A 22,950-nucleotide genomic window follows, 5' to 3' on the forward strand; every position below is an offset into this window, starting at 1 on the left:
ATAGTAATGGCTACGTAGCAGAATATACAGCCAACCGAGCTGAGGCAGAGAATTCATTAGTCTTGTCTATCTGTCAGTCGCCTTTCTCTTCTTCTTGTCCCCTCTCCCTTTACTCTGTTCCTTTCCCTCATATACCTTCGCGCCCATCCCCTATACAGCCTCTTGCCCTATACCCTATACTGTAATCACCGACCACAAACCTAGCACTCTAACTATGCGTATCTATCAAGCTATCACAGTTTTTGCTGTAGCTGCCTCGGCATTCCCTACACAGCTTCTTGCTGTCCGTGAGGGCCCCAGTGGGGATACAAATTCGCCAGCAGCTCCGCATGTGGCTCAGCCTGAGCAGCTGCCGCTTCAAGATCGCCCTCCTACTCAAGACCGCCTAACAGACAGCGACCGCCCCCCTATTGTAGTGGAGAACGGATCCCCTGTTCAGGATTACCCGCCAGCTGGTTTTAACGAACATCGCGACGGATCGCAGCACCACCCAACTGATAGCAGCAGCAGTGGCCAAAATCCGGGTCGCCCTGCTACCCAGGACCACCCAGCTGAAGGCGACCGCCGTCCTGTTGTAATCGAGGACCGCCCTCCTGTTCAGAATCAGCAGCCAGCTGCTTTTGATGAACACACTGCTCCCCAGGGCCGTCCAGCAGAGAGCAACAGCGCTAGACCGGTCTCGGACCATCCGCCAGTGGTTGTTAATGAGCATCACGATACGCCACAGGATCACCCTGCGGCAGAACCTCCCCGCAGCTCTGGCCATCAATCTTCTCGGCCTCCAGCTCGTCAACACTTTGAGAAGATCGAGCACCCTGGCGGCAACCCGAACAGCATCGAGAAGACGTCGCAGGACATTATCAACGACGATCAGCACGGGGTCCACTCAAATATTATCCACCATGTTGTCACTAGCAACAGTATCGTCAACGGTAAGCCCACAAATGTCAATATCCACGGCACTACCGGTGTTGCTAATAACGGCAAGAACAACGTTGTTCTACCAAATGGGTTTTGGAACCAGTTCAACCCTGGCCAGCCTGGGGCTGGGCTCCCTGGCACCAACTTTATCCCTGCTGGTCTGGGAGTTAACAGCCGTCCTCCTAGCGACCATTAGTACTAGCCTTTAGTGATTCTTGAAACAGAGGTTGTTTTCTCTATATGGCCTTGGTGCGATGTCGCGTTATTTTTATTTTTGGCTGCATTTATGTTCGGCGATCGCTTTTTGGTCTGATCCAAGCGGTCCGAATGGTTTGGCCAATGGGGAAAGCTGGGCAAAATCGGATCGCTGTAGCTACCAATGCACGATTTTTGTACACTTCTTACATGTAACGCACGAAGATCCCGGGCTATGGATGAAGAATTCGCGTGCATCTCCCTCCTAACACTGACAAACCAGGCCAGCTAAATTGATGGGGAGAGGGAAAGAAGTGGTGAGAATTGGAACGTCGTTCTTATTGCACGCTTTTTGGCTCCATGGCCAGTGTAGCAGGAATTACACCATCGCTGTACACACGAATGCAAGACAGACAGACAGCAGCTGCCGGTACTCTTCGCATGAAACAAAAGGTGCTTCTTTCTTGTTTTGCTTTCTTTTCTCCCAACTACTCTTTTTCACACCTACTCGTTTTAAAGTAACATATTATCCTGCTGGTCTGGACATCATACGACAAATAAACATACTCAGGCAGTAGCTTTCTCCCCTCTTTCCTCTTCACCTCCGTCCTCTCCCCTCTCCCTCCTTCCCTCACTACCTACACACTTGTATCCTCTCCCTCTCACCTCACATTCCTCCTTTCATCCGCGTTATACTATTATTCAATGGCAGGCTCTGGTCGTGTTCAAGCAGACGACAATTTTGATATTGATGACTGGTACGACGCGTCACGTCGTAGCCGAGGCGTTTCTATGATGCCGGCGAGCAACCCGCAGCTCGTCAATTATCAGAACATGCACGTAGCCAACCCCATGCCGCCCCAGAGCCGCTCAAACCAGCAGCAACAGCAGAGACACCCACCACAGAGCAACGGGTATAATGTGGATTCGTATTATCATGGCAGCCACAACGGTCCGCCAGCCAGTGCCCAGCAGTCGGCGGGCTATTATGGTGGCTACGGCGATAATGACAACAATGATATCAGTTACTCGAGTGGCCATTATGAGCCAGTCCACTATCCTGGCGACCGTGGGCCGCCACGCATGCAGCAGCAGCAGCAGCAGCAGCAGTATGGCCGGGGGCCCGCACCGCAGGCTCCTACATACCAGCAGATTGCGTCAACTCATGGAAACTACCAGAATGGGGTATATCCACTTGGAGTGGCTCCACCGATGAACAACGGGTCCCGTCCATCAACTGGTCGCTCAAACATGAGCATGGGACACACTGCCCCTGACCCAGGAATGGAGTCACGCCCCCAGACCGCGCGGTCAGACAAGAGCACAACACCGCTGAACCCAAATGCAGTCGTCCTCTCCAACCTACCCAAGGGTGTCAAAGCATCAAGCGAGACTAGATACTCTCCCCCACCCCCGATCAGCACTGCCAATACCAGCTCGACGCTACACTCAAGGCATGGCAATGTCAGCTCGCCATACTCGCCCGTGGCACCCAAGTATGGAGCATCCCCTTCAACCGAATACCTATCCACTGTCAAGAGCCAGCAGCCGCTTCTTAACAGCAGCCACTCACATGGCCACAGCGATATGACTACGGTCGACCTGTCAAATGTCAGGTCTGGTGGCGGCTACCAGCCCCCAGAACGTCCGATCACCTCGTCCACGACTCGTTACAATGCGTCACAGCTCGCAAGAGGAAAATCCGTTAATGACCGCTATGAGCAGCGCAAAGCTGGCGGTGACTCGGGCGTGGGCGAGTGCTGTGAATGCTGCTGTGGGGGGTGTATGCGCTGCGCATGCTGCTCCGTCTGCTGCTGCCTCGGCCCGATCATCACTTGGATATTAGTTATTCTTGTCCTGGTTGGCATTGCGCTGGCGCTGTACTTCAACTGGGACAAGATCATCGGCGCGGTCAAAAACAAGGGAGCGGCAGCCGCTGCCTCTGTTGCATCCACTGCTGCGACTCCATCAGCTGTGCCTGTCTCTACTGCTGCCCCGCCTGCCGCCCCGCCTGCCGCTGCTACTAATGCTGCTGCTGCTGCTGCGGCTGCCGCCGCCTCTGCTGCAGGACTCCCACCTGAGGCTGTAGCTGCCGAAGCAGCAATCGCCGCTGCTGCCACCCCTGCTTAAAGACATTATCGTAGTTTTGTGTTAGTTACACTGTTATTTTTAGGACACTCGTAAAATGCAACACGTCGTATCTTTAGTAGTCCTTCCATCCAGTGACATCAAGGCGAGCAATCTTCTTCTCGACGCCAACCCGCATGTCGTCCATGTAGTTCTGCATCGCGTCCAGATATGTCGGGCACGAGGCACCCAGGATGCGCACAGCCAAAAGTCCAGCGTTGTCAGAGTTGTTGATGGCGACAGTAGCCACAGGCACGCCGCGCGGCATCTGGACAATCGAGTGGAGGGAATCGACGCCGTCCAGGCAGCGGCCCTTGACTGGGACGCCGATAACAGGAAGAGGCGTCAGAGCAGCGACCATGCCCGGCAGATGCGCAGCACCGCCAGCGCCAGCGATGATAGCCTTGAGACCACGCGTGTGGGCAGACCTAGCATACTCAAACATGCGGTCAGGTGTGCGGTGTGCAGAAACGATGGTCAGCTCGAACGGAACGCCAAACTGCTCAAGGATGTGTGCGGCAGGGCGCATGGTGGGCAGATCCGAGTCAGAACCCATGATGATACCCACCAGCGGGCTCATGTGCTTGACATCCTTCTTCTCCTCGTCGTTAACCGAGCCGTCGGTAGTCTGCTCCTGCGACTTACGGTAAGCCAGCCGCTCACGCTCCTCATCCGAGGCATTGGAGAGCTTTCCGACAATCAGATCAGTGCGGCGACGAAGCTGAAGGGCAGAGTCAGCAACCACCGTGACGTGGCCCATCTTGCGTGCTGGCTTGGCACCAGCCTTGCCATACAGATGAACAGTAGCACCAGGCACCTCAAGGCTAGCCAGACACGGGTCCAGCACGCTCTGCATGCCATTCTGGCCGCCCAGCACGTTAATCATGGCCGCGTTCGGGACCTTGAGCTCCGTGCTGCCAAGTGGCAGGTCCAGAACAGCACGCAGATGGTTCTCGAACTGCGAAGTATGGCAGGCTTCGATCGTATAGTGGCCAGAGTTGTGCGGACGAGGAGCGATCTCGTTCACCAGCACGGTGCGGCCGTCCTCATGAAGGAACATCTCGACGCCAAAGATACCAGCGCTGCCGCTTGGCAGGCATGAAACGGTATCAGTGGCGACCTTCATCGCAATCTGCCGGATGTCGCCGTCAATCTGAGCGGGGGCATAGACCAGCTCGCAGATGTTGTCACGCTGAATGGTCTCGACCACAGGGTAGGTCGCAACCTGTCCGCTGGGACGACGGACAACCATGACTGCCAGCTCCTTGGTGAAAGGGACAAACTTTTCGGCGTAGAGCATCTTCTCGCCCAGCGTCTTGAACCCGCTGGCCGCATCATCTTTGCTCTTGACAACGTAGTTCCCACGGCCATCGTACGCACCAAGACGGCACTTGAGCACAAATGGATAGCCAAACTTTTCACCGGCAGCAACAACCTCGTCAAGCGAATCACACCCGACAAACTCGGGAAGGGCCAGACTCTGCTCAGCCAGATACACCTTCTGCAGGTACTTGTCCTGGATCAGTCGCACGGTGCTGGAAGACGGGCGGACCTGTGCCAGGCCAAGGCTCTCGATCTTGGCAAGCTCGTCGCAGTTGACGTGCTCGATCTCCACCGTCAGGACATCGCAGCCATCAGCCAGCTTCTTGATCGCCTCCGAGGACGTGAACGGCTCGTCAATGTGCTTGTCCGAGTTGCTGATCTGCTTGGCAGGCGAGAGAGCGGTCGGGTCAAGCACCCGCACCTCGACATTCATGCGGCCAGCCGCCTCGATGAACATGCGTCCGAGCTGGCCTCCGCCAAGGATACCGATAACCTGCTTGTCCATTATGAAAAAGTTTCAAGGGGAAGGTGAGTGTGGGGGGGGGGAATAGCGCTTTTCGAGCAACGATGGTTTTCTCGGAAAAGAAAAGGTTGCAGTTCCTGGCGATTGCCAGCAATGGTCCCAACCGCGGTTGCGGATTAGGTTGTGATTATGCCGAGATAACGTGAAAGTCGCAGATTAGTAGATCCAGGCGATTAGCTCACTAATCCAAGATGTGCATGGACAGCCGTGCTTTACCAGGCACGGGTCTGGACTGTCGGAGGCCGAGAGTTGCAGCTCTCCAGCAATGATGCTACTCTTACGCCATGTTCCTGCAGGACCATGTCTGGGTGCCTTTGGAGCTTGCCCAGATCAGTGAACTATGGAATATGACCTATCTCTTCTGTGTTTCTCCAGCTATCTTTGCTATTATTCTTATGATCCTATATCCAGTACCATGGCATAGTCCAACTTTCAGATCCAAACCAGATATATACGTGCTCTCACATCTTCGCATGGTAATGCTAGCACTACAGCACCAGGATACATACCTTCTCGGTAGCGATCCCGCTCTTGTCGGCAAAAGTTCCATCCTAGTATACAAAATCGTATTTTATTCAGTGCTGGGCTTTTACATTATATTCACAGTGGTGACCTTCTCGCTGTACATCTGGAGAGCAAGGCGATCACAAGAGCGCTCGTTAAGGGAGCGGTCAGTGTTTCTGCTCACGTTGCAGGTGGTTGGTGGGTTCATATTCGGCTGTTGCACCCTATGCCATAACGCTATACCACTATTCCCGTGCTTTCTCGACTTTTGGCTATTGTACACTGGATACAATATCTGGCTATATGCATTTGGGCTTCGCGCTTTGCGGTTTTACATTCAGGCGCGCTCACATACTGCGATTGGGCACGAGGTACGGGATAACCCTATTCGGCCAGGCAATTTACACCAGTATCTGGACCGGTTGCGTGAGATAGGCGGGCAGAGATATTTACAGTCGTCCTACAACCTCAACAAGTCACAGCCAACAATCAGTCCGACAGATGGACAGCGCAAACACTCTCTCGCAATGTCGCTTCAAAGCGTTCACAACCTGCATAGGCATCGGCCATCAGTCCCTGATACAGTTGACACAAATAATTCGACCAGCCTAGCCGCTATTGTCATCGAGCCTGCGGAAATCGAACAGAGGAGCAGCAGTCATGGATCTCACAGTGGGCGTGTATCGATATCTTCTCGACTCTGCTGTAACAGCAAAGAGTTATCCCTTCGACAGAAGAATGCTAACCGAAGTCGCGTTTTAACCGTGCTAGCCCGTGGCATCATGTCAAACCGAGTAGTGGGGAAAATACTCCTGATATTATTGGTGCTTCTGGCGATTGGTCTCTTGTTCGGAAATATCTTTTCGCCTTTACTGACTATCCGTCCGATGCACTACAATTGCGTTAGAGCATGGGTGATGTTGCCTTTAGCCATCTTTTCTGGCATTTACTACTTCATTGCTTGCCCTATTCTCCTTGCGCTTATCTGGCGATACCACGATGCATATGGAATTAGAAACTCCCTTATCATCTGCGTTGTGACTGGGATGTTACAATATCCTATTGTCATTGTCTGGGAATTTGCGATTCAGCCGATCAACCACTACATCACCCCTTTATTCTTCACATGGGCTCAGATGTTTATCATCTACATACAGTCGATTGTCGTACCACTGGTTGAGTCGTTTTATATTGCCTACCGAGAACGCAGGAGGTCGAGCATGAATGACGCAGACCAGTTTATTGACGAGTTCCGACGTCCAAGCCGGCTGCCCATCACGGCTAGACGGCAATCGGGAACAACCAGAGAGGGTTTTTATGCAGCTCTACAGGATCCGGAAGAGCACGAGAGACTCAAACAGTTTGCAGTGCGTTGTTTTTGCAGCGAGCTGATGTCCTTCCTCGACGCTTACGCGGCACTCAAAGCCAACATCCATCTTGACCTCAAAACCCATTCAACGCCCGAGCAGAACACGAACTTGAGGCCGATATCTGGCTCGGTTATATCGTCGTTTGATACCCTGCAGCCTCCGACGACGACTCCAAATCTACATGTCACGTGTTCTATATCAGGAACTGGTCGCAGCCATGCATCCCAAGATGTTGTTGCTCCATTTTTGTTCGACGACACACGGAGATCGGAATCGCCCGAATCAAGGCTGACCAGGCCGTCATCGTTTGGGATTGGACTTACTGATATTACTACTGGCATCGTGCAAACCATGGCCAAGGCATTTCCGCGACTAGTCATTGACGACTCGACCACCATTTCTGAGAGAATCCGCGAGCCTGTTTCTGCCATTCTGACCACATTCATACTTCCCGAATCATCGCTGGCGATAAACACGTCTAGCCAAGTCATCAGAGTTGCACAGGACTACTTGGATGGGGCACAATCACGATGAGCTGCTTTGACAAGCTGAAGGATGACGTTCTTGATATGCTCTACTCAAACGTGTATCTCCGCTACAAAAATAAATGACCTGAAGTAGCTTTAAACTAAAAATTTCTCAATGAATGATCATGTAGATGTATGCATTTTATCCTTCGATGGAAGAGGCAGACCATACCAGCAACCACAAACCACATTTATGTGGTTCCATGTTCCACATCGCTTTATACAATTTTTTTCTGAAGGAACTCGAAATCGTGATCGGATCAGTCGAACAACTGGTCGTTTGGAAATCACATGGAATGCGTCCGATTGGCTCAGTTGGCAGAGCGTGAGTCTCATAATCTCAAGGTCGTGAGTTCGAGCCTCACATCGGGCAGTGTCTTTTGCTCCTGCGGGGCTTCTCTTTTTGGATATACAGGCGCTTTTTTGCACGCTGGGCGAGGCAATGTCAGTCGAATCAGGTGGTGGCAAGCCGGGCGCCAGCAAGAGCCCCGCTACAGCCTACACTATGGAGGTAACGTCTAGCCCTTGATGAGCTGCACAAACGGCCGCATTGAAAATACCTCCGTGCAACTTGTCTATTTTCTTTTCTCTCTTTTCTTCAGTATTAAATATCACACCTTTTAAAACCTCCTACATATCTAACTAACACAACACCATTTTTTTTTTGACTTTTTTTTAGTATATTCAATGGTTGGTGTTTGGCTTATCCGCGTCCCCTTGCAGTCTACGTGTCACAGATGCCATACCAGCTTCACTGTCCGCTGCTACAACTGCAGATCAAAAACGCTAAATTCTGCCTTTTCCAATTGCTCTAGCTAGCCTTTAACAGGAACTGCTGTCAGTAGCGCTGGGACCCTTTCCTTTGGATTATTCGGTGTATTCAGCTCAGTCACACCACACAGTCTCGTATACCCTCTGGTAGTCAACTCAAAAACACCCATCAATCGATCTACAAATATCGATCGGTAAGCAGATAGCTGCCACCAATCGCTCAGCGATCTCGGCCCCTTACCCTCTGTAGGAGAGCGACTGATGCCTTCCAGGTGCGGCGTGTTTCCAGGCTGATCCTTCCTATCAGTATCATCATCAGCAATGCGCATCAAAATACCAAGCCCAAGTAATTCATGCCTTTGCCGCTGGCCATTGGATTCACTGCCATGCTGCTGACGCCCATAGGGTCGTACCCGCTGTTCTATACCTACCTACCAGCAATTGCTGTCAGAAAAGATGAGCGGATGGGGACGGGGGAAGCAGGTGGTATTGAGGTGTGACCAAGTCAGCTTGATAATAAGGCGCGTGCAGCACAGATGACAGGCCAAATTATTTCTATTTCTGAAGGGGGCAAGAGGGGTGTGGATTTGCAACAGAAGCACAGCGACTGAATATGCAGCATAGCGGATGACGTGTAGGTTCTCGTCACTATAGAGGTTGGCTGGTTTGATACCATGGAGCTTTTTATAGCCAAATGTAAGAGACGAGATAAAGGTGTGTTATTGTGTGTTTTGGCGGTACGCAAGGCTACATGTCCAATCTAACTAAGCCTAAGGTTATCGTTCACAACGAGAAGAGAAACTGGGTGCTAACCAATCACGATATGTGGTGTATCAAAGCCCAATCGTAAGTGGCCGTAGGTGTCCTGGTGGCTGTCCTTTTCACTTGCGCTCTCCGACGACCAGTTGCAGTCGTTGCAGCGCCACACAGAGCGCACATACAGGCGGAGTTTCGTCTTGAGGATTGCCATATCACGAATATTCCTTGCAAATGCCTGTATAGAACAGAAAACCCAGTATAGATAACTGTTGGGGTAGAGTGAAATGAGGGAATAAGTTAGCAAAAGAGTGTCGGGGGTTGAAATAGCCGTGGAAAGAAGGAAGCTTGGGGCAATTTAAGGCTTTTCGCTAGCGGAGGTCAACCAAAAACAATACTATGCGCTAGTTGACAAGACGGGAGGAGCAGGGGGAAGAAGAATTCGAGAGGTCAGGACATGAGCTATTTGAGGGGGTTTTTTTGGGGAGGGTAGGTGACGGGGGAATTGCACATGCATCTGGTGAACATCTAACCTGCTTTGTCACTGAGGGCCAGTGCAGCAATGTCAGACAAGGATGTCAGAGAAATGATAGGGGGGATATTGAGGCACATGCGAAAATCAAAGCGCCTAATGTGCTCAGAACCATGGTTGCACAGGAACGGGAGGGAGGGAGGGATGCACATTGCACGAGTCTGCATACTTCCTAGTGTTCTTTTTTTTTCTACAAATACTTGTTCGCATAAACTGGTTTCCTGTGATTCGCAGATTGCACCAATTTTATTTCCCAGCGCTATATCCTGAAAACCACACCCGCATGTTGTCTTATGTCCTAGTAGGAACCTGTGGGCTGGGTATACATGTATACCACAGCACACGGGGAAGGCATCTTTATTCATGTGTTGCGGTGGCAGGCATTGTGCCAAAATGTTCATGCCATCCCCGTTTATAGCAGAGGAAAAACTGAACAGATTCTCATGGCTGTCACACTTACATCTAGCTTGGGGAGGCGAAATAGGCCGGCCAAACCTTGTTCCTTCGCCTGAACACGAATAGGAGGCGGAAATGGTGGGAGGCCACCACATATGCAAGACATGCCGCTTGCATTAACCAGATGACAAGGGATTAACCACTTTAAGCATCCTCTTTTGCGCCATGCATATGGGCAATGAGAGGTGAGGGATACTGGCCTGTTTTTTTCTCCCTCAGTACGCAGGAAACTCCCGACCCAGTAAAAAGCTAATTTATTCAGTTGATATTTTGCTTAGGGTGTAGGGGGCCTGGGGGTTTTCTCGAGTTCCTGGTCGACCAGGTCGGCAAAGGACATCTTGTTTGGCGGCATGGCGCTGGTGGACATGCCAATGCCGACGCTGCTGGCCACCATCGAGGGGACCATGGCAGCAGCCAATACATTTTTGGTCGGCTGATCGCTGCCACGGCGTCCATGCTGCTTCCGCGGCTCTCGCGCCAGCCGGGGGCTAGTAGCAGAATCAACCTCGGCGCTGGCCTGATTCACTGCAGAGTCAGGTGGCGTGGGCTGCACAGCATGTCTGGAGCGGCCTGGGGTGCGGCCTGGGGTGCGGGCAGTGTCGCGGGGCTTCTGGAAGCGCTTGGACAGCTCAGAGCCGAACTTGAACACTGAGGTCTTTTGCATGCCCTTGGAATCGGCCAGGGGGCTGTACTGGTCGTACTCGTCGTCCGAGCCCTTGCCGTGGCGCTGGTTGCCATTGTCGCCAATCAGCTTGCTCTGGACAGTTTTGCGCTGGCGGCTGCCACTCAAGATTGGCGGGGGTCTTGTAGATGTCTTGAGGAATGAACGGCATCATCCACCAGATAAGCTGGTCGGGAACCAGTCGCAGCACTAGGCCGACAGGCAGCGCAACGAATCCGCCGACAATTGAAAAGGCCCAGTACTTTGCGCTAAGCGCAGTGGTCTGGAAGGCGGCGCCACCCCACTGGATGATGATGACCTGGCCGACGACGGATATGAGCACAATGGACAAAAAGAACATGTTCTTTTGCATGCCCTTGAAACAATTGACCTCATTGTGCAGCACACGGCAGTTGAACTCGTTGAAGATTTGCATCCAGGCAAACGTGTTGAAGACCAGAGTGCGCAGAACCAGCATGTCGTAGCTGCTTTCGACAGTGTGCAGGTGGAAGATGTCGTCGGCGGCATATAGAGTCAGGAAGCACACAACGACCTGGAAGATGGACTGGCCAATGATGTTCTTCCACATGGTGAAGGTAATCAAGGGCGAGCCCTGTTTCTCGGGGTACCGGTCCAGCAGCTCCTCGCTGGGCGGGTCGGTGGCCAGGGCAAGGGCGGCAAAGGTGTCCATGATCAGATTGATCCACAGCAGCTGGACAGCAGTGAAGACCGACTTTTGCTCCTTGTCGACAATGGACGACACAAAGGCAATGAGCACGGCAGTGACGTTGACGGTGATTTGGAACTGCAGGAACTTTTTGACCGAGTCGTTGACAGCACGGCCCCACATGCAGGCGCGCACAATGGACTTGAAGTTGTCATCCATGACAACGATTGACGAGGCCTCCTTGGCAACCTCTGTTCCGGCAATGCCCATCGAGAAGCCGACATTCGCAGCCTTCAGGGCAGGGCCGTCGTTGGTTCCGTCGCCAGTGACCGAGACCACCTCGCCGTGTGTGCGCAGCCACTCGACCAGCATGCGCTTATCCTCGGGCGACGAGCGCGCCAGAACCTGTAGGCGCGGAACAATGACGTCCATCTGCTCGGGGCTCAGACGGCGGAATTTGGGGCCCTCCAGGACGATTCCGCCCATGCCCGGCGTGTAAATGCCGCATTGCGTGGCGATGGCACGGGCAGTCAGCACGTTGTCGCCGGTAACCATGCGGACGATAATGCCGGCGTTCTGGCAGCGCCTGACGGCATCAGTGACCCCGTCGCGCAATGGGTCCTCAATGGCGAAGATGCCCAGGCAGACCAGACCGGCCGAGTCGCGCAGCTCGCTGTCGTTTTCCATTTGCACCAGCCGGGCCTCGTCAAAGCTCTCAAAGTCGCGGTAGGCCACGCCGATGGTGCGCAGGGCGCGCGACGCGTAGTGGGCAACGGTGCGGCGGAGGTCGCGCAGAGTCTCGTCGTCCAGAGGCAGCGCCGGGATCGCCGGGTTATGGGCAAAGTCCGGCGGGAAGTTCAGGGCATATGCGTCGTCGTTGACGTCGGTGGTGTCCGAGCCGATGTTCTGCGAGCCCGTGTAGTGGGCAGATAGCAGGTACGACGAGTCGCCGGTGGCCAGCGCGGGCATGTTCGGGCTGCTCGAATCGTCGTCTTCGGTAGCGTCGACGCGCAGAAGCGGGACCGGCTCGCCGGCCGGCCCGCGCACCTCAAGATTGTCCTCGTCGCTGTCGTTCTCGAGGTTGATTTGCGGGATGCTGGGCATGGCAACAGAGGCGAAGGCGGGGGCGTCCTCATCATCGCCGCTGTAGTTGCTCATCGAGGGGTTCGAGCTGGCCTGCTGGTTCATGATTTCCTCACGGTCCTGCCTCTGGAAGGCGCCGTCAACATCAACCACCCAGCGGCAGTTCTCCAGCACCATCTCGGGAGCACCCTTGACGTACAGGCGCCAGATGGACTTGCCGTCCTCGCGGACGGCGGATCTTGACAAGCGTGCTCATGGACTTGCGCTCGGAGCTGAACGGCCACACCTGCACGCTGCGCTCAACATCGTCCTTCCCGCAGCTGCGTGTAGCTGGGGGCACCCAGAATCTCTGGACCACGACAGCATGGCGGTCTCGGTCTTTGACCCGGTGAACTTGTCGGCGCTAGAAACCTGCGCATTGGCCTCGCTGCTCTCCTCGTTGCTAGCCAGCGCTCCCTTTTTGCCAGTGCGGCCAAGGATGCGCCGCCACAGGGGGGACTTGGCGTTGCTGGCAGCAACATGGGAGGCTGGGGCGGACGAGGAGTCGTCGGCTGGAATGAAGGCAGTCGAGCAGACGGCGATTGCGTCGTGGCAGAGGCTCATGATCGCATGCGGAGCCTCCTCGGCCAGCTCGGCAGTGGGGATGATCAGGTCCTCGTCGTCACTGAAGTCGCTGAGGTCCGAGATGCCCGAGACACTGGGCGAGGCATCCGACAATGGCGTCATGGCGCTTGATGACGAGAACCCCGACGAGCCCATGCGGCCCAGACGGCGGCGCTGGTGGCGCTGGCGACGGTCGCGCAGGCGGCGCTGGCGGCGGGTCTCGGTTTCAAGCAGTGTGGGAAGCACGGCCTTGTCGGGAGCAACCGCACGGCCAGTCATGTCGGTGACCAGCCCGTCCGAGGGCGGCTGTCTGGCGCGACGGCGCTGCATGGCCGAGGTGCCCGGCGGGTACGAGCTGAACTGGTACTGGTCGCCGATGCAGCCCGAGACGACAGTCATGCGGTTTTGCGTCAATGTGCCGGTTTTGTCGGAGCAGATGGTGGTGGCATTGCCCATGGTCTCGCAGGAGGCAAGCACGCGCACCAGGCAGTTGTCCTTGAGCATGCGGGTGGTCGCCACAGCCAGCGATAGCGTCACGGCCAGCGGCAGGCCCTCGGGCACCGCCACCACGATGATGGTGACGGCAGTAATGACGATGCGCACAACGTTGTCGACGACCTTGGTGGCCTCATGCGACACCTCATGGCGACCGAACTGCACAAAGTACTTGATGATAAGCACGATGAACATCAGCAGACCGGCGGCGCCGCCCAGCTTGGCAATGAGCTCGGCCAGATCGTTGAGCTTGGCCTGCAACGGCGTGGGCTCGTTCTCCTTGCGCAGCGACATCAGCGTGCGGCCGTAGAATGACTTTTCGCCCACCCCCACAATCACGCAGCGCCCGACGCCCTCCAGCACGCGGCTGCCCGAGATCAAAAACGGGTCGGCGTTCTTGCTGGACGCCTTGGGCTTTGGCTTCTCGGGGGCAGGCGCACCGCTGGCGACCGTGGCCTTGTGGGTCAGGTCGTTTTCGCCATCGGTCGACTCGTCGGCATCTACGCCCGACTGGCCCTCGGTCTCGATCTCCATGCTCTCGCCCTTGCTGCGCAGGGCTGCCGACCGCTGGTCGCGGCGCTTGGCGCGCAGCTCCGTCCGCCTTCTCTGGCGCTCCTTGCGCCTATCGGCGTTGGCCTGGTCGGCCTCCTCCAGACAGCGCTTCCTTAGCGCATCGCTCTCGCCCGTGACTGAGCTCTCGTCGCACTTGAGATTGGATGCCGATACGACGACTCCGTCGGCGCACAGAATGTCTCCGGGCTCAATGTGCAGAATGTCGCCGACCATGATGCAGTTGGTCGAGACCAGGCGCTCCTGTGCGCCGCGTGTCACCCGCACCCGCCGGTCGTTCTTTTTGGCGTTGAGGCGGCGGAACTGCTTCTCCTTCTGGAAGTCGTTTATCGACGCCACCAGTGTCACCACCGAAATCGCCACAATAATTGCAAACCCCTCAACCCAGTGCACGTCTTCGCTGTCCTCCGGGTCCGGGTTCGGTCTGACGTCTTGGTAGATGCCGATGCCCAGGGACACGATCGCCGCGACCACCAGAAGAATCAGCATTTTGTCGTGCAGCGCATCCCACACCAGGCCCAGGAACGACCGCGACTTGACCGGCGGCAGAATGTTGACCCCGAATTTCGCCACTCGCTCATAGTACAATTTCATGTCGCTTTCGAATTCGCCCAGCCACGTCAGTGACTCGTCGTCCTGCTCCCGCGCCAGCTCGTTGGCAATTTCCGCCGCCCGCGTTGGCGTCTTTTCCAGTGCGCTGAGTGACTCGCCGGGGCGCAACGGGACGATGCCGGTTTCAGAGTCGACGTTGAGCTGCTGCAGGAGCGCTGCGGTGCCGCCCAGTTTCCGGAACCCCTCCAGGTCCTTGTCCGCTACCAGCTCGGCCAGCCGGTCGGGGCTTAGGCTGCCGTCAACGTCCACTGAGTGCCCGTCGCTTGTGCTGATTTTATCGCTGCTTTGTGACGGAGTTGCAGCGACCGACTCCGTGACTGCTGGTTTTCCATTTGCGCTCATAGCTTGTGTTTATCAGCTATTTGATTGGTAGTTGTCGATCCTTTTAGTGTGCGCTTTGGTTCCTGCTGCATGACTTTTTTTTTCCGTGCTGTTTGCTAGTGCCACAAGGGCCGAGTCACTACTTACATGTATCAAAAGGAAAAAGGGGAGCCGGACTACTAGCAGATGCTAAAGTAAGCGGTTTCCAGCAGTCTGGATAGCTTATAGATAGAAGAACGGGGCGTGTATGTGTAGCGCTTAAAAGTGCAGGGAATCGATTAACAAATGCACGACGCTTGCTGGTACAGTAGACGTATTTGATAACACAGCAAGTATATAAAAAAATAGGAGGGATTAAAAAGGCAAAAAAGGGTAAGAGTTAAATACAAAAACGGGTGCTTGGCAGGACAAAGAGGGCAGTAGTAGTGCTATGGCGATTTAAATAATCTCATCATCCCGGACGCCCAGGAAAAAAAAAGACCGCCTGGCTGCCAGAGGCGGTTGGCCGCCTAGCAAAGCCAACTTGAGGGTACATCCAAAACAACCAGTGAGAAAAACGAGGAGCCAAAATGAGCAGAAGAAAGGAACGATCTAGTCCCGAACCTTCTACCAAAGAAGTTCTCCTCAGAAACAGGTACCATCAAACGCCGCTAATGTTGACACAAGCGAGCCCGCTAATCACATACTGGAGCTCTGGAATGTGATCTTGCCCCAACAGCATAGTTCTCAACTCATGTGGGCAAAAGAGAAAATTAAAAAGAACCTCGCCAGCCAAAGAGAAGCTGGCATACTTGTCACTGTGACTCCCCCCGATGTTCCCAGTCTTCCAGCACAGGCTGCGCATATATTATGAGGGCCGAGAGGCACCATAGGTTACCAGAACGTTTTCCAACATCGCTTTCCACACACCTGAAACAAGGGGCCGATGCACGCAAAAACACGCCAGAGGAACACGCGACGCTCCAGGGAGCCTTCTTTGACAAGCGCGAATGTTCCCACGAACAGAGGATCGTCCCGCAGAGAACCATGAAGGGCGTGCGGTTGAATAGAACATAGCTGGCGTGAGTAGGCGGATGTGTCCTCAGTTGACATGTGTTGCAATTGACGCGATTGTTGGGGTTGGCCAATGCAAGGGTGGCAGTGATCAGATCTCGGAATTTGGATTTTATCACCGAGGGAAAACCAATATCCGTTTCATGCGCTTAGGCTTTTTGCGGGGTATCTAGCTGGTCCCGAGCCCCGATATATGCATTGCTAGCCCGATGATGCAATAGTAGAAGCAGCGCTTATGCTAACACTGATAAGTAGGACGCTGGTGGTGCTGATGTCAGCGCCTGATACCACTACTGCCCACGTTCTAGATGGGTCATATAGCCAAATACTCGTTACACACGAGTGCGAGGAGAGCTGCGGCCACAGCACTATAAAGGGTCTCAGGAGATCGCCCTCTTTGCTCCAGCCCAGCACTCATCTTTTGCTTTCCCACTACCATCCATCTCCGAGAATTCAAACAATGTCTGCTTTTGCCACCAAAGGATTCAACGCCAACCGCTACCTGAGCCTTCGCCCGACGTACAACAGCAATCTATTGGCCTGGCTGAACAACTACCACGCCGGGCCCAAGGCCAGGGCGGCCGATATTGCCTGCGGGCCAGGAATCTTCACCACCGATCTGGCGCGCGAATTCGACAGCGTCATTGGCGTCGATCTGTCCCCGAGCATGATTGCGTCGGCCCAGGAGAGCGCTCACGCGCGCGACATCACCAATGTCGAATACAAGGTCGGCACCGGTGAATCGCTCCCGATCGAGAGCAACTCAGTCGACCTGCTAACGGTCATGGAGGGCGTGCACTGGTTCAAATTCGACACATTCCTGGACGAGGCTCTGCGCGTGCTGAAGCCCGGCGGCACCATGGCCCTGGTCGGGTACAAATACCCAGAGGTGGTTGGCGACACGACGCGCAGTTTCGTCAACAGGCTGGCGTTCGACGAGCAGTATCTGCTAAAGTACTGGGACGACGGATATAAGCTTGTCGAGGGCGGGTACCAGCCTCTGGTTGCGCCTGTCAAGGCCTCTGCATTTGAAAATGTCCGGTATGTTGGATACCCAGAGGTCTGGAAGCAGCGCATCCCGGAGATCGAGGTACTGCCAGAAGCGTGGATTGACCAGCGCCAGTCCACATTGGAGGAGCTCGCCGGCTACTTCAAAACATGGTCGGGGTACAAGGCATGGATGGACGATCCACCCGGGCGAGCCAGATGTTCGTCGACAAGTACTTTGAACAGCACATGGAATCAGCTGAACAAGACCCTGACCGACACCGTCGCCATCGACTACCCGCAGTTTGCGATCGTTGCACGCAAACCGCTTTAGACAAAAAAAAAAGAGGAACCCTAGATATTTTATTGCAATAGTATTACAGACTCAAACTAGACAAATGGCGAAACTACGACACATTGTGTGTCCACATCAGCGCTTGGATAACACCAACGTAGTGGATTAGTGCTGCTAGCACGACAAACGTGTGGAAGATCTGGTGCGAGCTCAGGAACACGTCGTGTTTGCCTGGCCGGTACCGCTCGGGGATCTTGAACGAATACATCAGCGTGCCGGCAACATACAGTGCGCCCATGCCGACCACATACCACAGCGCCATGCCACGCACCGACACGTAGTATCCGTTCAGAATGGTGCCGTGGATGATCGGAATGAGGCCCGATATGGCAATGCCCATGAAAATAACTGGCCGCCATGCCTGCCGCCTCGGGTCCTCGACCTTGCCAACAATCGATGTGATGACCCCGGCCACAGCCAGACCCAGAATCATCACCATGTACCCGATCAGGATGGGCCGCGAGTGGAAGAACCCGTAGTAGAGCAGAGGCACAAATGAGCCAGCGATCAGAATCAGGATCCCAATAAAATCGCACCGCAGTGAGTGGAAGTGGCGCGATTTCGAATGGCACGCAAAGGTATGGAACGCCACTGACGCGCTCAGGCAGAACATGACAGCAAACAGATACACATACACGACTATGTAGTCGATGTATCCTACGCCAGGCGCACCGGCTGGTCGTCTGCGGGCGACTGTTGGCAGAATCAACGGGCCCGTTACCAAAGCCAAGCAAACAAATATGATGGCACCAACCAGGTGCGTATGGATATTGCCAAGCTCGGAATGCAAATATCCCCACGACCTGAGGCATTCTTTTGTCGAAAAGCTCAGCGGGCGATACGAGGACATGATAAAATCCTCGACCATGTATGCTGGAATCTGGAATGCAGTCATGAGCTGCCTGCCTGCAGTCTTCCCCTCCGCGCCCTCGCTCTGCACGACCAGCTCGGCACTTGTTCATAGACTCCGGCCACATTCTGGTCTTTTCCTTCCGACCCCGCCTTGTAGTTTTCCATATCGGTGATCGTCGACGATCGAGAATGTCTCGTGCAGTGGCCGCGGAGTCTGCCATCTGGTGCTTCTCGTCTGCAACATGCCGTAGACCGGTTGCCGCAGCCACCTCTTCGATCTCGTCGTCCGCAGCGCTGCCGCCCCACCGCCACGGCGCCATTGTGCTGATGCCCCCTAGGCTTATGCGAGGAATGTAGTTTCCAATGCTGCTAATTGCCAGTCGTCCAGACAGCCCGCCGAGTCCGGCCGGAACCATCCACGAGCGCGCCCGCCGCAGAGCCTCGCCGTGCCATGTGCTATGGTCGGCATGCGTGCTTGCCCAGTCCGCCAATATCTGATGCCAGAAATGAGTCTGAGCGCGCAAAACTCCCCGATATTGTGTTTCGCCGCCCACGCTGCAATGTAGATGCGTAATTAAAGTCCATGGGGTCCACTATGGTAAAGAAAGAGCTGTAACCGAATGCCGCGCTGCCTGCTTTTTGCCCAGACAGGAAGGTGCACAGTACCAAGAAAATAAAAGTAACAGGAATACGGAGTAAGAAAAAGGAGGATTTCGCTGCAAAAGAAGGGAAGAAGGAAGACGTGAAGCAGCGTGTGGAGCTAGACACTCCAGCTGTCAATGCTCGCAAAGCTGTTACAGTGGGAAGGCTAGGGAGCCAGAAGGCGTCTTTGATTGCACAAAAGACAAGCCTGAATCTCACAGACCACTCATAAACCGCTTTCTACTGTTGCCTTCAGAAAGCAGACCATACAAGTCTCCAGAACCAAGAGCGTTTGTTTCCTGTGTTCAAAATCCACCAGCTCTCTTGGATGCACTAGCAAAGATACGCTTGTAATGAATGAATATGCAATCACGATCTAGCGAAGAAAAGAGAATGAAGGACAGCCCCGTGGCTAGAGAAAGGCTAAAAAGGACAAAGAATGGCAAGCTCGAACAAAAAGACAAGGTGAGCAGTAAGGCTTTTAAAAAAAAGTAATTAGCAGGCAGCAGCATGTTTGTTCACCATTTTCTATTCGCCTTGTTCTACAGAGAATTGCATGGCAAACCGCACACCTTGTCAATGAGGCGATTGCAGCAGGCGGCTCATAGGCCAGCGCTGCTGCCGTTTAAGGCAATTGCATCGGACCGGATGATCCGCCTCTTGGCGTTTTACCCGCCGCGATTGACAGCGACGATTCTCAAGAGGCGTCTTGTATGCAGCTGGGCGATGAAAAGCACACCACATTTCCACACATAGCTAGCGTACCCCTCTGCCGTCATACGATTGCCGTCCTCCTGTTACTCAGCAGGCAGGTGAGGGGCTTCTAGCAGTTCTTTTGACGCGCCGTTGGTCCTCTGTATCCTATTGCAGGGGCAAATTCTGACTCGGGCCATGGCAAATTTATTTGATCAACCTATCTAGGCACTAAGGCAGCTACCCGACCCCGCCTGTGTGCGTCCATCTGAGAACCTTCAACGATACCCACATAGTGGATGGTGGCAGCGATGACCGACATCACATGGAATATCTGATGTGAGCCGAACCAAAAATCAAACTTGCCCGGGAACCACCGCTCCGGCACCCGGGACGCGTAGATTGCAGTGCCACCAATGTAAAAGAATGCCATCCAGAACATGCAGGGGATATTGACCGCGTTCCACATGTACTCGGCGCCAAACATCCACCAGGTGTGGAACACAGGCACCAGCTTTTCGAACCCAAGCAGGATAAACGCCACTGAGCGCCATGCACGGAACTCCTTGGCGCTGAACTTGGGCGTAACAACCAAGCATCACACACATCACACACAGACAGACCAGTAGCGTCAGGTGCATTGTCCGGATCTGCGGCTCGCAGTAAAACATGTAGAATATTTTTACCGATATTGACCCGACAAAGTTTGACAAAATCCCGAGCATATCGCACTTGTTATAGATGCGGACTGGTGTGCTCTGAATGGCACTGGAATGTGTGAAATATTGTGGATACAGCAAAGCATGTGGTCGCTGTCAGCAGATATCCGTAGACTGCTATACGCTCGCCTTTGCCGATTGTGTCAAACTCGGAAAATACCGTCTGCGGTGCAGAGTAGATAAAATACACAAACAGCAGTGCTCCGAGCATGTGGGTGAAGATGTTGCCGGTCTCGTTGTGGACATGGCACAGGGACTCGACACATTTGGCGTGCGAGCCTGTGGGTTTGCGGTATCCGGTGCGGATGTACTCATTATCGCGCAACCACGCTGGTAGGTCGTCCCACCCTATTGTCTTCGGACTCTGTCGGGACCTGGGCCCTGCAGGCCGTGGAGCCAGCTTGGTCTTGTCGGTCCCAGCAAAGCTGTAGTGCAATGCCTTTTGCAACATGGAAAAGGAAACACAGTAGGCCAGAAATGCTAAGAGTGTAAAGAATGATGGGAGGGATGTAAGGAGTTGAAAATGCTTGGGAACATACCAGGAAGGGCTGGGCGGATTTAACAAGATATATATAAAGGAAAGACACGCCTCAAAACTGCGAAAACAACCACGGAATAGCCACCACGGATGAGCGCATTTGTTGTTGGGCAGCTAGTACCTATACAAGGCGCAATTTATGAGCTGGCATTTGTTTTGAAGAATACCATCTAGGTGTTCAGGACACACACCAGCTCCTCGCAACCTGAAGGTGGTCCTTCTTGACCCTGGGTTTTAGCGCTTTCGGATTACAGCACTATCTCGAGTCCACCCAGGTGTGCCTGCAAGGTGGGAATATTCCTTCACTCCATTTCTGTTTTTCGCTCATGAATTCCTTTAGACGTGCTACTAACCTGCGATAGCTAGAAAAGCTGCCTTTTTATTAGGGAGGGTGGCTATGCTAAGCGTGAAGCGAGATTATATGTGCAGATATTGGCATCCGAAATGGCAGATAAATAGGGTGCTCTCAAGCAATGGTACTACAAATAGGATTGGCAGGTGCCGACAACTCTGCGCATACAGGCTGGAATCTTGCAACCAGGGGCAACTAGCCATGCCTATCATAGTTGAAATTACGTCTTTGCCGTTATAGCTACTGCTGGATACTGAGGTGCTGGGTTGGAAATTTATGCATTCCATTAGTAACACCAATTACAACTGCAAACCCCAAGTATATTGCGCATACTTCAACAATGACGGTTGCAGCGGCATAACAATGTGCTACCGTGAGATCTGCATTGTTTTTCTGTTTGAGGCAGTGCCACCGCCTTCAATCGAATACACAGTTTTGCATGCGCCTCGCGCACATCGGTCAGACTCTAGCGAACTTGCACTCGTTGCTGCATCTGTGCTAGGACTAATCTAGTATGATCCCAGCGATCGGTAATTAGCCCTGGAACAACGTTTTCCCCCATCTCAGTAGCCATGTCACCATCCTTGCTACAGTCTTGGCTTATGACTCGCTTTTGCGGCAGATTGTATACCCATCCTGCGGCAGGCTTGCATACTGCTTGGATAAGCACAGGTGTGCTAGAATTCGTATAAAAGGCGGCGAGCCATGGCCATCCTTGTTTGCTATCAACATCAAGCTCAGACATTTTAGTTTTCACTTACCAATGGCGACATACAGCAGCAAGACATTCAATTCGTCAAACTACGATAGCAATCGCCCCCGCTACCGCGATTCGCTAGCTGACACGATCATCGAGTACCACAGGGCGCAAGGCCCAAATAACCACACTGGCCTCGCCGTCGATGTCGCCACTGGAACTGGCATCTTCGCACGCCAGCTCCAGGGCAAATTTTCGCGTGTAGTTGGGTCGGACATCTCCGCTACCATGCTGCAAAGCGCTCGTGAGGCGAATTCCAACCAAATCCCGATTGAATTTGTCGAGTCCCCGGCTGAGGCACTGCCGTTCCTCAACTCCGGAACTGTTGATGTCATGACTGTTGCCACAGGCGCACACTGGTTCGATATGGAGAGGTTTGTCGCCGAGGCGGAGCGGGTGCTGAGGCCAAATGGGACCCTGGCAATATTTGGATACACGGGATTCGGCCACTTTGTTGACTACCCGCAGTGTGATGCGATATTCAGGGACTTTGGCATTGGACCAACCAAGCTTGGCCCGTTCTGGGACCGCGGTCGCGAAAGACTGGTTGATAACTACCGCGAGTACGTTCCGATTCTGAGTAAGAACAAGTGGCAGGATGTACAACGCATAGTATACCCAGGCACCAGCATGGAAGGGGATAGCCAGCGGTTCACTGTCGGTACCAAGCCAGTCGTCATGCACTTTGAGGTTACTTGGCGCACGCTCGAGGATTTCTTGTCCACATGGTCTGGACCAGTGAACTATCACAAAAAGTACCCATCGCGGCCCAATATTACTGAGCAAGTCATGCGCGAGCTGATGGACGCTGCCGGAGTATCCGACAGGGACGCCAAGGTCAATATCCAGTGGGAGGAGGTGCTCCTCGTTGGGCGTCGCCCCTCGGTGTAGCTCCAACACCGAGCTCAGCAATGGCCTATTGAGTAAAAGCACAGGATTATGTCGTTATTCTTTAAACAGGAAAATTGCGAAGCAGATCTTTGGA

The 22,950-nt window shown here is 53.9% G+C and overlaps 11 protein-coding genes and 1 non-coding gene across 12 annotated transcripts; 6 read left to right on the forward strand and 6 right to left on the reverse strand.

The window, feature by feature from the left end:
* Positions 1-116: 116 nt before the first annotated feature.
* DL89DRAFT_134340 (uncharacterized protein) lies at positions 117-1,582 on the forward strand. Its single transcript, XM_040883345.1, has one exon. The coding sequence runs from the start codon at positions 215-217 to the stop codon at positions 1,115-1,117; it is 903 nt and encodes a 300-aa protein (XP_040744023.1). The 5' UTR covers positions 117-214; the 3' UTR covers positions 1,118-1,582.
* A 1-nt stretch (position 1,583) lies between these two features.
* Positions 1,584-3,355, forward strand: DL89DRAFT_134344 (uncharacterized protein). The gene has a single exon (XM_040883346.1). The coding sequence runs from the start codon at positions 1,822-1,824 to the stop codon at positions 3,244-3,246; it is 1,425 nt and encodes a 474-aa protein (XP_040744024.1). The 5' UTR covers positions 1,584-1,821; the 3' UTR covers positions 3,247-3,355.
* Positions 3,265-5,108, reverse strand: DL89DRAFT_266668 (Phosphoribosylaminoimidazole carboxylase). Its single transcript, XM_040887167.1, has one exon. The coding sequence runs from the start codon at positions 5,069-5,071 to the stop codon at positions 3,320-3,322; it is 1,752 nt and encodes a 583-aa protein (XP_040744025.1). The 5' UTR covers positions 5,072-5,108; the 3' UTR covers positions 3,265-3,319.
* A 265-nt stretch (positions 5,109-5,373) lies between these two features.
* Positions 5,374-7,497, forward strand: DL89DRAFT_256664 (uncharacterized protein; the record flags this gene model as incomplete). Its single annotated transcript, XM_040885464.1, has 1 exon — positions 5,374-7,497. The coding sequence occupies one exon, from the start codon at positions 5,374-5,376 to the stop codon at positions 7,495-7,497; it is 2,124 nt and encodes a 707-aa protein (XP_040744026.1).
* Positions 7,498-7,790: 293 nt separating this feature from the next.
* Positions 7,791-7,863, forward strand: DL89DRAFT_t62. The gene has a single exon. It is a non-coding gene; the product is annotated as a tRNA-Met (tRNA).
* Positions 7,864-8,119: 256 nt separating this feature from the next.
* On the reverse strand, positions 8,120-8,919 carry DL89DRAFT_266669 (uncharacterized protein; the record flags this gene model as incomplete). Its single annotated transcript, XM_040887168.1, has 1 exon — positions 8,120-8,919. A coding segment is annotated over exon 1 (278 nt), but the record flags the coding sequence as incomplete, so codon positions are not given.
* An 874-nt stretch (positions 8,920-9,793) lies between these two features.
* DL89DRAFT_266670 (uncharacterized protein) lies at positions 9,794-10,238 on the reverse strand (the record flags this gene model as incomplete). Its single annotated transcript, XM_040887169.1, has 1 exon — positions 9,794-10,238. A coding segment is annotated over exon 1 (253 nt), but the record flags the coding sequence as incomplete, so codon positions are not given.
* Positions 10,239-12,570: 2,332 nt separating this feature from the next.
* Positions 12,571-15,308, reverse strand: DL89DRAFT_134364 (calcium ATPase). Its single transcript, XM_040883347.1, has 2 exons — positions 15,165-15,308; positions 12,571-15,054 (listed from the first exon to the last, which is right to left on the reverse strand). The coding sequence occupies exon 2, from the start codon at positions 15,036-15,038 to the stop codon at positions 12,669-12,671; it is 2,370 nt and encodes a 789-aa protein (XP_040744029.1). The 5' UTR covers positions 15,039-15,054; positions 15,165-15,308; the 3' UTR covers positions 12,571-12,668.
* A 1,065-nt stretch (positions 15,309-16,373) lies between these two features.
* Positions 16,374-17,391, forward strand: DL89DRAFT_321945 (S-adenosyl-L-methionine-dependent methyltransferase; the record flags this gene model as incomplete). Its single annotated transcript, XM_040891312.1, has 1 exon — positions 16,374-17,391. The coding sequence occupies exon 1, from the start codon at positions 16,531-16,533 to the stop codon at positions 17,389-17,391; it is 861 nt and encodes a 286-aa protein (XP_040744030.1). The 5' UTR covers positions 16,374-16,530.
* Positions 17,392-17,406: 15 nt separating this feature from the next.
* On the reverse strand, positions 17,407-18,758 carry DL89DRAFT_266671 (HlyIII-domain-containing protein; the record flags this gene model as incomplete). Its single annotated transcript, XM_040887170.1, has 2 exons — positions 17,407-18,365; positions 18,388-18,758. Coding segments are annotated over 2 exons (1,272 nt in total), but the record flags the coding sequence as incomplete, so codon positions are not given.
* A 997-nt stretch (positions 18,759-19,755) lies between these two features.
* DL89DRAFT_266672 (HlyIII-domain-containing protein) lies at positions 19,756-20,845 on the reverse strand. Its single transcript, XM_040887171.1, has 4 exons — positions 20,395-20,845; positions 20,202-20,357; positions 19,892-20,176; positions 19,756-19,853 (listed from the first exon to the last, which is right to left on the reverse strand). The coding sequence occupies exons 1-4, from the start codon at positions 20,767-20,769 to the stop codon at positions 19,824-19,826; spliced, it is 846 nt and encodes a 281-aa protein (XP_040744032.1). The 5' UTR covers positions 20,770-20,845; the 3' UTR covers positions 19,756-19,823.
* Positions 20,846-21,946: 1,101 nt separating this feature from the next.
* Positions 21,947-22,946, forward strand: DL89DRAFT_266673 (S-adenosyl-L-methionine-dependent methyltransferase). Its single transcript, XM_040887172.1, has one exon. The coding sequence runs from the start codon at positions 21,972-21,974 to the stop codon at positions 22,854-22,856; it is 885 nt and encodes a 294-aa protein (XP_040744033.1). The 5' UTR covers positions 21,947-21,971; the 3' UTR covers positions 22,857-22,946.
* Positions 22,947-22,950: the final 4 nt, after the last annotated feature.

This window comes from Linderina pennispora (assembly GCF_002104995.1).
Source record: "Linderina pennispora strain ATCC 12442 chromosome Unknown DL89scaffold_5, whole genome shotgun sequence".
NCBI lineage: Eukaryota > Fungi > Kickxellomycota > Kickxellomycetes > Kickxellales > Kickxellaceae > Linderina > Linderina pennispora.